Here is a 13,897-nt window from a genome sequence, read left to right as displayed (position 1 = left end):
GAAAGAAAGAAAGAAAGAAAGAAAGAAAGAAAGAAAGAAAGAAAGAAAGAAAGAAAGAAAGAAAGAGCCTTGATAAGTACAAACAGACCAGTATCAGCCTACCTGGCCAACATATTGAGGATGTGTTCCCTCAGGTACGTGCTGCAACATGTGTTGTCATTAACCAGATCTGCAGTTAGGGCTGGCCACTGGGGGGCGGTGGTGGGCTCTCCATTCTGTGCTGCTAGACTTTGAATCCATCGGACCACCCTGCTCTGGTCATGGAGAGAGGTCAGGTACCGCCACAGCACTGCAGAGTCACAGGAGCTCAGTGCTAAGGAGGGGAAAAAACAGATAGCATGGCATGATTAATTCCAGGTGATTTTCAACCTAGACTTTATTATGGGTGACCCCAAATATTCAGCGATTCCAATCATCGATAAATTAGACCCGGTGTAGTCAGTGAACCTAGATGCGGCTGCAAAGGTCGGGGTGGGGAGGTTGTGCTGTTGGAGTGGGAGTGTCTGTGTTTGTGTACTGTGTACTAACATTAACTAGCTAGTAACACCCAAGGGCAGCTGGGAGCAGATAGGGGCTGCGGCGTGGGGCCGCGCCCCGGGGACCAATCCAAGTGCTCCTGTCCGTCTTCGTCAGGGACGCGACAGCGTTAGCGATCTGTTGTGCATGTTTTTCCATTCGGTTTATCTATTCGGGGGAGGGACCCTTGCGAGCACGGGGAGAACATGCAAACTCCACAGAGAAAGGCCTGAAACGGAGAAACCTGGTCCCCAAGCGGGAATCGAACCTTGGACCTTCTAGCTGTGACTACACCCCCTCTGGACGGGTGTCCCCCAGGGCTCGGTCCCAGGACCCCTTCTCTTCTCCCTCTACACTAAATCACTGGGTAACATTATCACGTCTCATGGCTTCTCATATCATTGTTATGCCGATGATACTCAACTCTTCCTCTCCTTCCCTCCCTCAGATATCCACGTCTCTGAGCGGATCTCGGCCTGTCTATCCGACATCTCCGCCTGGATGATGACCAACCACCTCAAACTGAACCTAAGCAAAACAGAATTGCTCCACCTGCCGGCCAAATCCTCCCCCCTGACCGACCTCTCCATCACAGTCGAGAATGCAGCTGTGACCGCGTCGCCGACCGCCAAGAACCTTGGTGTTGTCCTCGACGACCAGTTGAACTTCTCTGCTCACATCGCAGCGACAACCAGAACCTGCAGATTCCTCCTGAGCAACGTCAGAAGGATACGCCCCTTCCTGACAAAAGAAGCCACCCAACTCCTCGTCCAATCAACAGTCATCTCCCGCCTCGACTACTGCAACGCACTGCTAGCTGGCCTCCCGGCCACTGCCACCAAGCCTCTTCAACTCATTCAAAACGCAGCGGCCCGCCTGATCTCAAACCTAGCGAAGTCGGCCCATGTCACCCCACTTCTTAGGGACCTGCACTGGCTCCCCATTGCTGCACGTATCCGCTTCAAGGCCCTCGACCTAGCATACCGTGCGGCAAAGGGAACCGCTCCCGCCTACCTCCGGTCAATGGTCTCTAACTACACACCCTCAAGACCCCTACGCTCTGCATCTTCTGGCCGCCTCAGATCTACTCCTATCCAAGCTCCCGGAGGGTCATCAAAGAGAAGCCGCCTATTCTCAGTCCTTGCCCCACAATGGTGGAATGAACTACCCATCCCAGTTAGGACAGCCGAATCCCGTCCAATCTTTCGCCGTCGACTAAAGACTCACTTCTTCAACCATTATCTGAAATGAAAAAAAAAAAAAAAAGAAAAAACCCGACTAACCTTACTGTCATGCACTTGTCCTAATAAACTAACCTACACTGTAACACGCAACACTTTGATGAACATTGTTACTCAGCTGATAGAGTTATACCCTTCTTGCTGTCTTGTCGCACAGAACTTGTAAGTCGCTTTGGATAAAAGCGTCAGCTAAATGACTAAATGTAAATGTACACCACCGTGCCGCCGGTATTGAAGCCACACTGACTGCAATAAACACCCTGGGCACCAGATTTGATAAACGAGGGGGAAAAGCTAGAAGACATCAATACTCCAGATTAAGACAAATATTCCATGATTAGTAGCCTGGCTATAGCATTGGAAATCAATGCAGCGGAAGTCAAATAATGCAAAAGTTAAGTGATTGCTTTAAAAGTCCAGTTGTGGAAAACACCAGCCTTAACACTTTCAGTGCCCAGCAGGGGGCGCACATTTAGTGCTTGAATGCCCACCATCCACTGCAATGTTAGCATTAATATCGCCTAATCTATGTTTTAAATTATGGCTATGTGTCTAATCTGCCCGTTGCATTATCAATGACTCATTTCCAGTCAACATTGTCGAAGCGGATTGTTTTTTTATCGGTTCATTTCCGTTTTATAGCATTTTGAAAAGCCCTCGTTTTCACGGAAAAATAAAAGATTCCATGATAATCGCCCTGTACTGTAATATTCTAGAACGTTGTAATTTTTCTGCCTATTTATGAATAGTTTTCAAATAAACGCTAGATTATCGATAGTATATGTGTACGTGTGCACGCTCGTGCCGCGCGCTGAAAATAGATTCTCTCAGTTCCTGATCGATCTTACAGTCAAACAGCCATATCACATTATAGGGGAAAAGCGTATCTCCGTGTCTGATTATCCTAAGACTGGTAAAATAGATTCCTTACCTGATATCAGATGGTATCCAAATGGATTATTCCAATTCCTGATCACCATTCCAAAAATCGATCCTTTTATTGATCCCACGCGTATACTGTAAAACACATATTACACGCTGTGCTGAGGGTCCAGAATGAATCTGATCGGCTCCGGTTACATGCGTGAGAAGTAAAATGTGGATTCCGGAGTTTTTTTTTCTCATCCATTTTCATCGAGTCCAATCCAAAATGGTGCATTACCATCTGGGAGACGTTAGGGGGCGCTTTTTTCACATCTGAGCGCCTGGCGGGGCAGGATTACCAACGGTAGACTCGGTTGATGAAATATGAATTCAGATCGCTAATAAAAAAATAATCCGAGAATTCTCGTGATGGGCATTCAATGTGTTAAAGGCCCACTTGCAGGTTGTATTTTTGTTCAATAAACAATGTGGACTAGGCCAACGGTGACTTTCATGAAGAGGGGAAAAAAATTATCGAAATTGACCGAGTTTTAGCGTTTTTATCAAACATTTTGTCTGCCCAACCACAACCACCACACGCATGCATATTTTAATCCATGTTTCATAGCGTGCGCGTGTCATCTTAATGATGATGTCACACCAGGTATCAGGGCAGCGAGGGGCGCTGAGAATCACACGCAGGTAGTGGCAGGAAGCAAAGAGCCTTCTTGTTACTACTAGCCGAGGATCTAGTATCTGTTTCACCTAACACTATTGCTCCGTGATCATAGCCTAGCCATTTATCTCTAAAGTTAACCACTAGTTTGTAAAAGCCACAACCACGTTACCATATTTGTAAATACTAATGTAAATCATGGTGTCGTTGTACATATTGTGTATATAACGTTAGTAGCTAGCTTGCTAGCCGGCATTCTCGAAACTCCTAACTCCTGTATACCTTTGTCCTCACAAACAAAGTATTCTGCCAGGGAACTTATGGACACGAGAGTAGTAGTAGTTATAAGGTGTTTGAGCTTGTAACGGTAACGTTAGTTAGCTATCGTGGTAGCCCGTTTCGTGACTGTGATGCACCGAGTGCATCAGTCACGAAAGGGGCTACTATCGTGCTATCAACATGCCGTGACGTGTAGCTTGCTAGCCGGCATGATGCGTGCAGTGCTTTGCCCCACAGGTCTGAGAAGAGGACCTGCCCATTTTACTCGTTCCCGAAACTCTTCTACATGCCCCGATTTAAAATGGTTCACGACAGTAGACATAATGCTAATGTTAACGTTAGCTAGCTAGCTTGGTACTATGACCCGTGACGGGGATAAGGCGACAGCCAATAGCGCTGCTGTACTGAACAACAGGCTGCCTAGTGGTAAATGGAGTTCTTTTTTACGACATTAAAAACCTTATAACTACCTTTGTTTCAACCAAAAATGCAGTAGTAGAGGTCCATCAAAGTCTCTCCGACGATTAAACCCATTTTCGTCTTGTAAGGCGTCTATTTGGATCAAGGAAATGGCTTTCTGCACTCGTCAAACTCCATTGTAGTGGATGAGAAGTAGGGAAAAGTTACCTGCAGTGACGTCACGGCACTGATAGCGTCTGATAAGCTTTTTGATTGGCTCCATACATGTTATTCGTGCATGGACATTTTTAACCCTTTCTGAGTGGAATTTCCGGCGTCAAAAAAATAAATAAAAATAAATGAAATTAGATACCAATGATGTAAACTACCCATAAATGAAGAGTAGGGTTTAAGCTGCAAGTGGCACTTTAAAGAAAGATCGGATGAACATGAAAGGTATGGCAGGTGGTGGAATCGTAGAATAAAAGGCTTGGAATAAACAGTAAATGGGGGGGGGGGGTAACTGTACATTGGATTATCGACTAAACCTTACTTGGTCCCAAGAAGAGGGTCTCGTGTATTATTGGGTTTAATAGGACATTTATTGTACATTGGAGGGGGTTGCGTTAGGACATTTACAGGGGCCAGTTTCGAATTGCAGTCTCTCGTAGGTGCTCTTCGAGAGTGGTTTTGAAAGTGGGTAGTGATTCACATTCCTTTACAGCTGTGGATAGGGCGTTCCACATTGATGTGGCATAATTGCGAAACGTGTTTAGTCCCTTGTTTGAGCCGAATCTGGGTTTAACATGATTTGTGGAGCTCCCTCTGGTGTTGTGATCGTGGTATTCACTGACCTTTGGGAAGTATTTTGACGTGTACATGGGTACCTTAGTCGTGTAGTGTATCTTGTAAACCAGGCCCATTGCAAGTTGCTGTACTGTTGTCTACTCTAAGCCATCCTAGGTTGTCAAAGTGGGCAGGGGTGAGGTGTGTTCTAGGAGTAAGGTCAAGCAGTAGTCTGACCAGTTTGTTTTGAGATGTTTGTAATTTAGTTTTTAGCGCCTTTGAGGTGCTTTGGTACTATGAGGTGCAAGCATAGTCGTAGTACCCTTGAATGAGTGCTCCTGCCAGAGTCTTCAGGGTATTCTTGTTTACCAGAGAGGAGATCCGGTACAAGAATCAAGTTCGTTGGTTGACTTTTTTTATTACATTGGATGCCATTTTGTCACAGGAAAGATTTGCCTCTAGGATGGAACCTAGGTATGTAATTTCATCTTTCCTTGTGACAATATTGTCACCCACTGTAACTGAGAAGCCGTTGGTCTTGCTGAGCTTGTTATTTGAACCGAAGAGAATGGACTCGGTTTTACCCAGGTGTAATAATAGTTTGTTATCAGCAAGCCAGATGCAGATTTTGCCTAGTTCCGAGCTGAGGGTTTTTTCAACCTGTAATTTGTTCTTGTCAGAGACCAGCAGGGCTGAGTTGTCCGCGAACAGGAACAAGTTGCAGTCACAAGCTGACGACATGTCATTTGCATAAATTAGGAACAGTAGCGGTCCTAGTATGCTTCCTTGTGGAACACCACAGCTCACTGGGAGGGGGGGGGGGGGGGGGGGGGCGGAGGGTACCGTTTACCTCCACCATCTGTTCTCTCCCCTCCAGGTAGGATTGCATCCAGCTCACGGATAGACTATCAAACCAATTGCTTTTAGCTTGTCAATCAGAATGGAGTGATTGACAGTGTCGAAGGCCTTTTGTAGGTCCAGCATGACCATGCCGCAGTATTTGCCTGTGTCCACCTCTTGTTTGATGTGGTCGTTTAAATAGAGAATGCATGTGTCAGTGGAGTGGTATGTTCTGAAGCCAGATTGGAATTCGTAGATTCGATTTTTTTCCGCAAGGTACTTTTCAACCTGTTCGTATACAATTTTTTTCCATGACTTTCGAGATGGAGGTAAGGATAGAAACAGGGCGGTAGTTGCCTGGGTCTAATTTGCTGCCCTTTTTGTGCAGGGATGTTACTCTCGCAATTTTGAAGTCTTTGGGTACATGTCCCTGTTTTATGGAGAGGTTTATTATGTGTGTGATGACTGGGGTGATGGCGGCTGCTGAGTCTCTGAGGAATTTGGAGGGGATATTGTCATGGCCAGTGGCCTTGTTAGGTTGGAGTACCTCAGCTGTTGTTACCATTTCTAGTTTGAAATAGGTTATTGTAGTAGGCTATGATGTGTTCTACCCCAAAATGCCCTGAGTGGGAGGGTAGTTTGTTTACCAGTGTTGTGGCTATGTTTGTGAAGAAAATGTTTAAGTAATTGGCTACATCCAGCTTGTCTGTGATGAGCGTGTTGTCTGTCTTTATGTTTATGTTTGAAAATCTGGTTGAGTTTTATACTGCAGCCTAGTTGATTATTGAGTAATTTCCAAAGTTCACATGGTTTGTTTTTGTTTTCCTCAGTTTTGTCATTGATGCAATTTTGCAGTTTTGATCATGGAGTTTACGTCATTTCTTAGTCTGTTTCTTTCCAGTTTGAGTTCAGTCACGGACTTGGAGTTCACTGCTCCTGCTTTTGGTAAGCTTTGACTGACTTTTACGAAACTCAAGAGCATTTTTTTGTCTCTGGTTTTCATAGCGGCCAATATTTCGGAGTGCATCCACGGCTCAGCGCAATTTTTTACCCTGGTGGTTCTTAGGGGGGCCATGCTGTTTAGTATTGTTGAAAATTTGGTTTTGAAACCAAGCCATGTTTCTTCAACCAGTGTACCATTGAGCTCATCTGACCAGTCCAGGCTCTCCAGTTCAAGGTTAAAGGCCTCGCTAGAGTAGGTTTTGGGGTCTCTAGATGTGACTGTTGTCTCTAGCCGGCCTTTTGTTTTAGCTTTTTGCGGGTACAGAATATCATATAATGATCACTTAACCCGCATGCTAAAACCCATTTATTGAATATCTTGGACTTGTCAGAGGTCAGGATGAGGTCAATGGTAGTCTGAGTTGATTCACATACACGTGTGGGTTGGGTGATCAGCTGGCTGAGGCCGTGCAGATCACAAAACCTATTGAAGGATTTGAAGACGGGTGCATCTTTTTGTTGCATATCCGTGTTCCAATCCCCAATAAGAATCTTTTCTGCATCCTCAGCTCCAGCTAAGCACACCTCCAGCGTATCATAAAAGCCATTTTGATCTGGCGGTCTGTAAATTGTGCCGACTAGAACAGATTTAGCCCTTTCAAATAGAATTTCCACCCATACAGTTTCAATAGCCTCATGATATAGGTTAGTACGGTTAATGAATTTGCTGTCCTTATGAATGTACATGCAGACACCACCGCCATACTTGTTCCTATCATTTCAGACACTATTCACTGGGTGATTCCACCTCAAAAACTGCTCCCTGTCCGATCCTCTCAGGCATGCCCAGGTAGATGGATTCATGATAGAGGCTAGGGTACCTGGGACATAATGGTGCAGCTCTAGGTGATGCTACAGTATCTGGGTCATTATCATGCAGCTCTAGGGTGATGCTACAGTACCTGGGTAATAATGGTGCAACTCTAGGGTGATGTTACAGCACTTGGGTCATAATCATGCAGCTCTAGGTCGACGTTACAGTACCTGGGTCTTGTAGTTGAGACAGCAGGATGGTTCTCTGTGTGGCCTCATCCCAATGTCTGACCCAGTCCAGCCTAAGGGAACTCCACAGATCTGCTCCAGAGCGGGGGCTCCTCTCCCTGACTAGCTCCTCCAAAAGCCTCCTCCAGGCCGGGTCTGCCTGGGACATCTGAAGGACCCTGAGGGAGGAAGTACCCAGGAAGAGGGGGTAACACATGGTCACAGCTTGGGAGTGTAAGATCTAGGGATGGGGGCGTGAGTAATCGTAGCTATGAGAAAAATCTATCTTAAATTATTAATAATTTTTATGATTTTTTTTAAATTTAAATATATATATTTTTTTACATATTTGTTTCACATGTATGTGTAAGATTATAACTGTTTGTTGGTTTCCTTAAACATATACGTGAATGAACAAAATTAAGTAAAAATTTTTATATATATATATATATAAAAACGAATATTCCCTTTTCGAGTAATACACGATCAATCGATCTGGATTTTTCTTAAAAATGCCCATCCCTAATATCAACAGAAAATAATTGATAGCATGCGATCAATCGATCTGGATTTTTCTTAAAAATGCCCATCCGTAATATCAACAGAATATAATTAACCTTTCTCCCTTGAGGACTTAGTACAGGCAACCTCTACAATTTGTGGTAAGTCAGATTTCTCACAAAATTATTTCTGGAACATTTGAGAATGTTAATTGGTACATAGGTGTATAGAAACAATTATACTATATGTTTTACATTTATGCACACCGAATTTAATATTTCAATGCTACTTGACCCCCATTTAAAGTAAAGTGCAATACATATGTCGCTATGACAACTATTTGCAGGTGTATAGACGGTTTCAACTTGACAACATGAACATTCTAATGGACTATGTTTGATTTCCTGTCAGCTGTTGATATTAGCAAACACTGCAACAGGAAATAAACGTGCTGTTCAAGCTGTTAGCAACTAAATCCCTCGGATTAATAAAGTACTTCTATTCGATTCTATTCTATCCCACTGAAACATATTAAACTTGCTGTCCAAGCTGTTACCTAGCAACTAAATCCCACTGAAACCACCTTCATCTAGAAGACATGTGCAAAACAGACACAACTTGAAAGAGGATATGAAACAGAACGATTAAAAAATAAAAGACCATTACCTTGGTCCAGTCACAAGCTCTGAGCAACATGTAGCTGGTAGTGAACCCAACGTCTCCATATCTTTGATGAATGCAACACTCTGCAGTTCCTCATCTGACAAATAGCTCTGTTTTGACAGCTCCTCCACCTTAGGGATTTGGAAATTCAATCATATTGTCATTAAGATTCCTGCATTTAAAACCTGCAGGTGGAACATGATCAGAACACATACTGGATCCACAGATGAGGGACAGTCGTGAGACATAGGTTCCATGGTACACTGTATCATGTCCAATGATGTGAGAGAGTTAATCATCTGAGAGAGTTAATCATCTGAGAGAGTTAATCATCTGGAAGAGTTAATCATCTGAAAGAGTTAATCTATCTGGGAGAGTTAATAATCTGAGAGAGTTAATAATCTGGGAGAGTTAATCATCTGGGAGAGTTCATTGTACCATTAAATACCAGGCTTACCACAAAATCTCTCAGGTCCTTGTCATCCGTGTAGAGGCAGATTCTGTGCAGCTGTTTCTTCACACTGAAACCCTGCAAAGATGGCAGAAAGAGTGTTTGACCACAATGAACCTCATTCACTACTAACGCACTAAACACTTTCTGCGCCAATCACGAGTATACTCGTTATATCGTTATTATTATTTATTTTAATATTCTATACACTCTCACGGACCTCTGTGTTATCATTGGAACTCATTCTGAGACCCAGAGAGTGCAATGCGGGCCGAATCCTGCTAGGTGGCAGTACCCTTTGAAACCTTATTTCACACTGTGCGTTAAAAAAAAAATTGTATTTTTTTTTGTATGATTTTTTTAAACATAACATAAAATTAGACACACAAGCATTAATAGTAAACATCCAATGTAAATCACAGGACTATACATTCCATTTGAATCAATATAAATGTAGTTTACGAGATATATACCTAATACTTGCTATCTAATACAATACATACATTATGCTCTTGCTCGCTCTCCCCCCCCGGACCCCCACTTGGATAATCCATCCATTTTCATTCGTTTCTAACCAGGCACTACAATTCATATGCTAGCCTTTATTCTCTCCACCACCACCACTTTTTTTTTTTTTTTTTTATTGATCTTTTCCCCCCTCCATTTTCCTCCGATTTTCTCCCATCCCAATGTTAGTCGTTATGCCAATTCCCAATCCCTTTCCTGGTCGCTGCGCACTTACCCCCCACAGTCGGTCTGGGAGAGTGGAGGCTATCACGTGCTTCCTCCGACACACGTCCAGCCAATCAACCGCTTCTTTTCACCTGGCAGCGCGGATTCTCATTGAGAGGGCGTAGCGTGTGGAAGGATCACACTATCCCACTCAAGTCCTATCCGCGCTTAGCAGGCGCCCCGACCGAACTGTAGGAGTTGCTGTTTACAACGACCCGGACCCACCCCACCAGCTTCTCCCACCCTCTAATACTGCCAATTGTATTAGTGTGAACGGCCAGCCAAGCTGGTGACAACCCCGGAGCTGTGAGCTGGATTCGAACAGGCGAATCTAGCCGCTCCGGGGTTTGGTGACGAACGCAATCTCTGTTACGCCACCTGACCGCCCTTCTCTCCACCACTTCTAACCAGATTGCAATGTTGGTTTCACTGACACCTAAAATTCTTGCTGTAGATATCTCTAGATAAATCACATCGAGATAGGTAAGAACCAATACCTTCCGGCACATTTTATCCGGTTGAATCCATCGTGATGCTATCAGCTTTTTAGCAGCTGTGAGACCGGATAAAACTAGTCTCTTTAGCTGTATAGGGGCTGCAAACTGAAAAACATCATTCAACAGCAATACAGAGGGGTGTACAGGTATGTTCAGAAATAAGAATTCTGATAATTGCTGGGTCACTTCTTCCCAGAATATCTTAACCGGTGGGCAATCCCAATACATGTGCATAAATGTACCCTCATCCCCATTTGTACATAAGGAACATAGAGAATCTTGTCTAAGTCCCATTCTGTTCAATCTTATAGGAGTCAGGTATGTCCTATGAATATAATTAAGATTAATTTGTTGATGGTCCGGGTTGCGTGACGCAATTCGAACGTTTGCCCAGACTTCTTGCCAATCAAAATCAATTTCCAAGTCTGGTATATCCCTCCTCCAGACTGAGTCTAGGGGAAGGATTCCATACGAAGACGTTAGTAAGTGATGATAAAAATCAGATACAAAGCCTCTCGATGTCTCTCTTTCATAGAAGAATTTGTGATATCTGTGGTGCTCAATTGGTATCCTTAATGGGACTCCATGAGCCTTCAAACATTCCAATAACTGTGCGTAAAAATAATATGTGGAACTGGTAGGGTTAAATTTGTTATGTATATCTTGATAGCTACAAAAACCCTGTTTGTTGAAAACATCTCCCAATGTATGTATGCCCTGCTTTTCCCATTTGGGGTATCTGATAGGTCGTTTTCCAATAAGGAGTGCATTGTTATTGAATAGGGGAGTATGGCTATGCCATTTATGTTGGTTAGAATATTTTGTTTTGTGTTTCACGCCATATCCGAATCACATGTGTAAAGGGGGCCAAATTTCAAATTCGCATTGCTTAATTGATAATATGGTGTATACTATGTCCTGCAGTCTATGTGGTGCTACTATATTTTCTTCTAAGTTTCTCCAGGATACAGATGCTTGGGAGTCAAACCAGGTTGTCAGTGGTCTTAAAGAGTACGCTTTAAAATAGTGGTAAAAGTCTGGAAATGCTAATCCTCCGTCGGCTTTGTTTCTCTGTGCGGTGGATCTTTTTATTCGTGGAGGTTTGTTATTCCAAATAAATGTATATGCGGTGGAGTGTAATTTTTTCCAGTAACCATCAGGAGGGGGTAACGGTAACATTGAGCTAATTAAGTTGATTCTAGGTAAAACATCCATCTTAACTATTGATACTCGGGCCTGTACTGAGTTTTTAAGAATCCTGCTAGGTGGCAGTACCCTTTGAAACCTTATTTCACACTGTGCGTTACATTTTATACGGTCCGGGCGGAGAATTTGGACCCCGGCAAGTGAAACGCTTCTTTCGAGCACCTTGGAACGTGTCCAGCACACTTTTTTTTTTGATCTACTTTTTTCTCCCCATTTTTTCTATTTTTCTCCCGTCCCAATTTCGCATTGTCCAATTCTACCCTCCCCTGTCTCGAACGTTGTTAAGCCATGCCTCCCACAAGCCGGCTGCAATGTGGACGAAGCCTTGCATCACGTGTCCCCTCCGGTACTCAAGGAGGCAGCCGTTGCATCTTTTCACCTGTACAGCGCGATCTCTCAGCGGCGAGGGTCTGCGTGGGAGGGACACGCCGCCCTTGTCGCTTCCTGATTCTACTGCGCAGGCGCACCAATCGACCTGTAGGAGTCGCTGTCCACAACGTCCGATCCCCACCCACCAGCTTCCCACCCCCTAATACTGCCAATTGTATTAGTATGAACGACCAGCCAAGCTGGTAGCAACGCCGAGAGCTGGGCTCGAACCCAGCATCTCCTGCATTGGTGGCGAGCGCCTTGCCCACTGCGCCACCTAGCCACCCCGTGTCCAGCACACTTGATGTGTCACATTTCATGTCAGGGACCCGATGGACATCAATACTGGAAAACGCGATCAGACAATTGGAATATTAATTTTGGAATAACTCAAAGGTAAGGACTACCGGTATATGACATCAATCCTACTTTGATCCGACAATGATTTCACATCGATCAACGTACTGTATGTAGTATTAAAAACGTATGCCGTTGCTGACGATCAGAGCATCACAAAACGACCCCCCCCCTTTGATGCCTTCATGATGAAACATAATACCTATTATATACCTTTGATTCGGAAATAATATCGTGTCCAGGTGAGCAACGCAAATGACTTTCGCAAAATGCACATAGCGCTCCATAACTCAGATTCCAGGAATTAGACCGGATCACTCTGAAACTATACAATATTCACCACGGGATAACACGCGAATGCATACATGAAAAGATTAACTCTTTTTTACATATTGGACTACAAATAGTGTCTGTCAAATGAGCCGGACTATTTTCTCCATAGCTAAAATATAGAATATACAATAGATCCGCAAAGATCATGAAATGTCATGAAAATAGGGAATGGAAAGCTGGCGCTAGAGAGCAGAGATGGGGCGTGGCTATGGCGTTGAATGAGTTAAGAAAAGGTTATGAAGAGATTTCTTCCGAAGTTCTCAGGCCAGTTCTGGCATTCAAGAACGGTTTCTTATCTGAGATTCGTTGTTAGCTAAAAACAGGATTTAAGAACGCAGAAAAGCAGTCGTAGATGGGCCAGATTGGTGTGCGCCCGTGTTCTTAACACTTTCTGTGCCAAACCCGACATTTCTCGGGTTTCGTCGCCAACTGTTGAGCGCCATACCAGAGATTTCTCGGGTTTAGAGCCTTCGATATTTTTCCTTTGATCCCCATTCTAAACACTCGCGCGGACATCCCTGTGTATCCCTTGCACCGCTGCCTAAGTTAAAATTGCAATGGCAATCGAATCCCGCAAGGTGGCAGTATTGCCTACCTTTCAAACTGGGATAGTTTAGTGTGGGGCCACTTTAGTGTGGGGAGTGTCTGCAGGAACTCCTCCCCCTCAGAGGAAATCAGGACAGAGCAATCGGTCAGAGATTTTATCGCCTCAAATCTATTGTTTCCCGTATGATAGCCATGCCCAATATACACGAGTAATTGCGATCACGATGGGATCACTGGGATTATTCTTTTTGGAGTACCTTCTGACTAAGGTAAGGTCTATTCTATGTCTATTTTACTGAACCTAAAACATGCTTTTGGTAACGATCGCAGTTTTCGAGGTAAAACACCCCCCCCCCCCCCCCTTGATGATTTTGTGAAGAAAAATCTATATATGGTATATACCTTTGATTTGGAAATATTTGGAGTTTCAGGCGAGCAACCCGAACAATTTAGTCATATGCATATAAGACGTCATATCTCGCGATCTAGAAAAAAATACTGGATTATTTTGGAAAGGGGCGATGTTTAGCGTGTAATAGCGCACAAACTAAAGTATGTAGAAATTAACTGGTTTGGACTTAATGTTGGACTATAAACAATGCCTGTCAAATTATCTATACTATTGTCTCCATAGCTATAATACAGAACACACGATGGG

At 43.8% G+C, this 13,897-nt stretch overlaps 1 protein-coding gene across 3 annotated transcripts in view; it reads right to left on the bottom strand.

Annotated features, from left to right (window-relative positions):
• Positions 1 to 13,897, bottom strand: part of spg11 (SPG11 vesicle trafficking associated, spatacsin) — a 165,635-nt gene that overhangs the window by 97,694 nt on the left and 54,044 nt on the right. For all 3 annotated transcript variants that reach the window (XM_084334705.1, XM_084334706.1, XM_084334707.1), the window contains exons 12-15: positions 9,206 to 9,277; positions 8,752 to 8,879; positions 7,588 to 7,763; positions 103 to 313 (exon numbers count right to left, since the gene is read on the bottom strand). In XM_084334705.1, the coding sequence (XP_084190831.1) occupies positions 103 to 313; positions 7,588 to 7,763; positions 8,752 to 8,879; positions 9,206 to 9,277 (587 nt within the window). The remainder of the gene's footprint in view (positions 1 to 102; positions 314 to 7,587; positions 7,764 to 8,751; positions 8,880 to 9,205; positions 9,278 to 13,897) is intronic.

Source organism: Notolepis coatsorum, assembly GCF_963971535.1.
Source record: "Notolepis coatsorum genome assembly, chromosome: 18".
Lineage (NCBI taxonomy): Eukaryota > Metazoa > Chordata > Actinopteri > Aulopiformes > Paralepididae > Notolepis > Notolepis coatsorum.
Note: the sequence above shows the minus strand (reverse complement) of the source record. Positions and strands in the feature narration are given on the sequence as shown.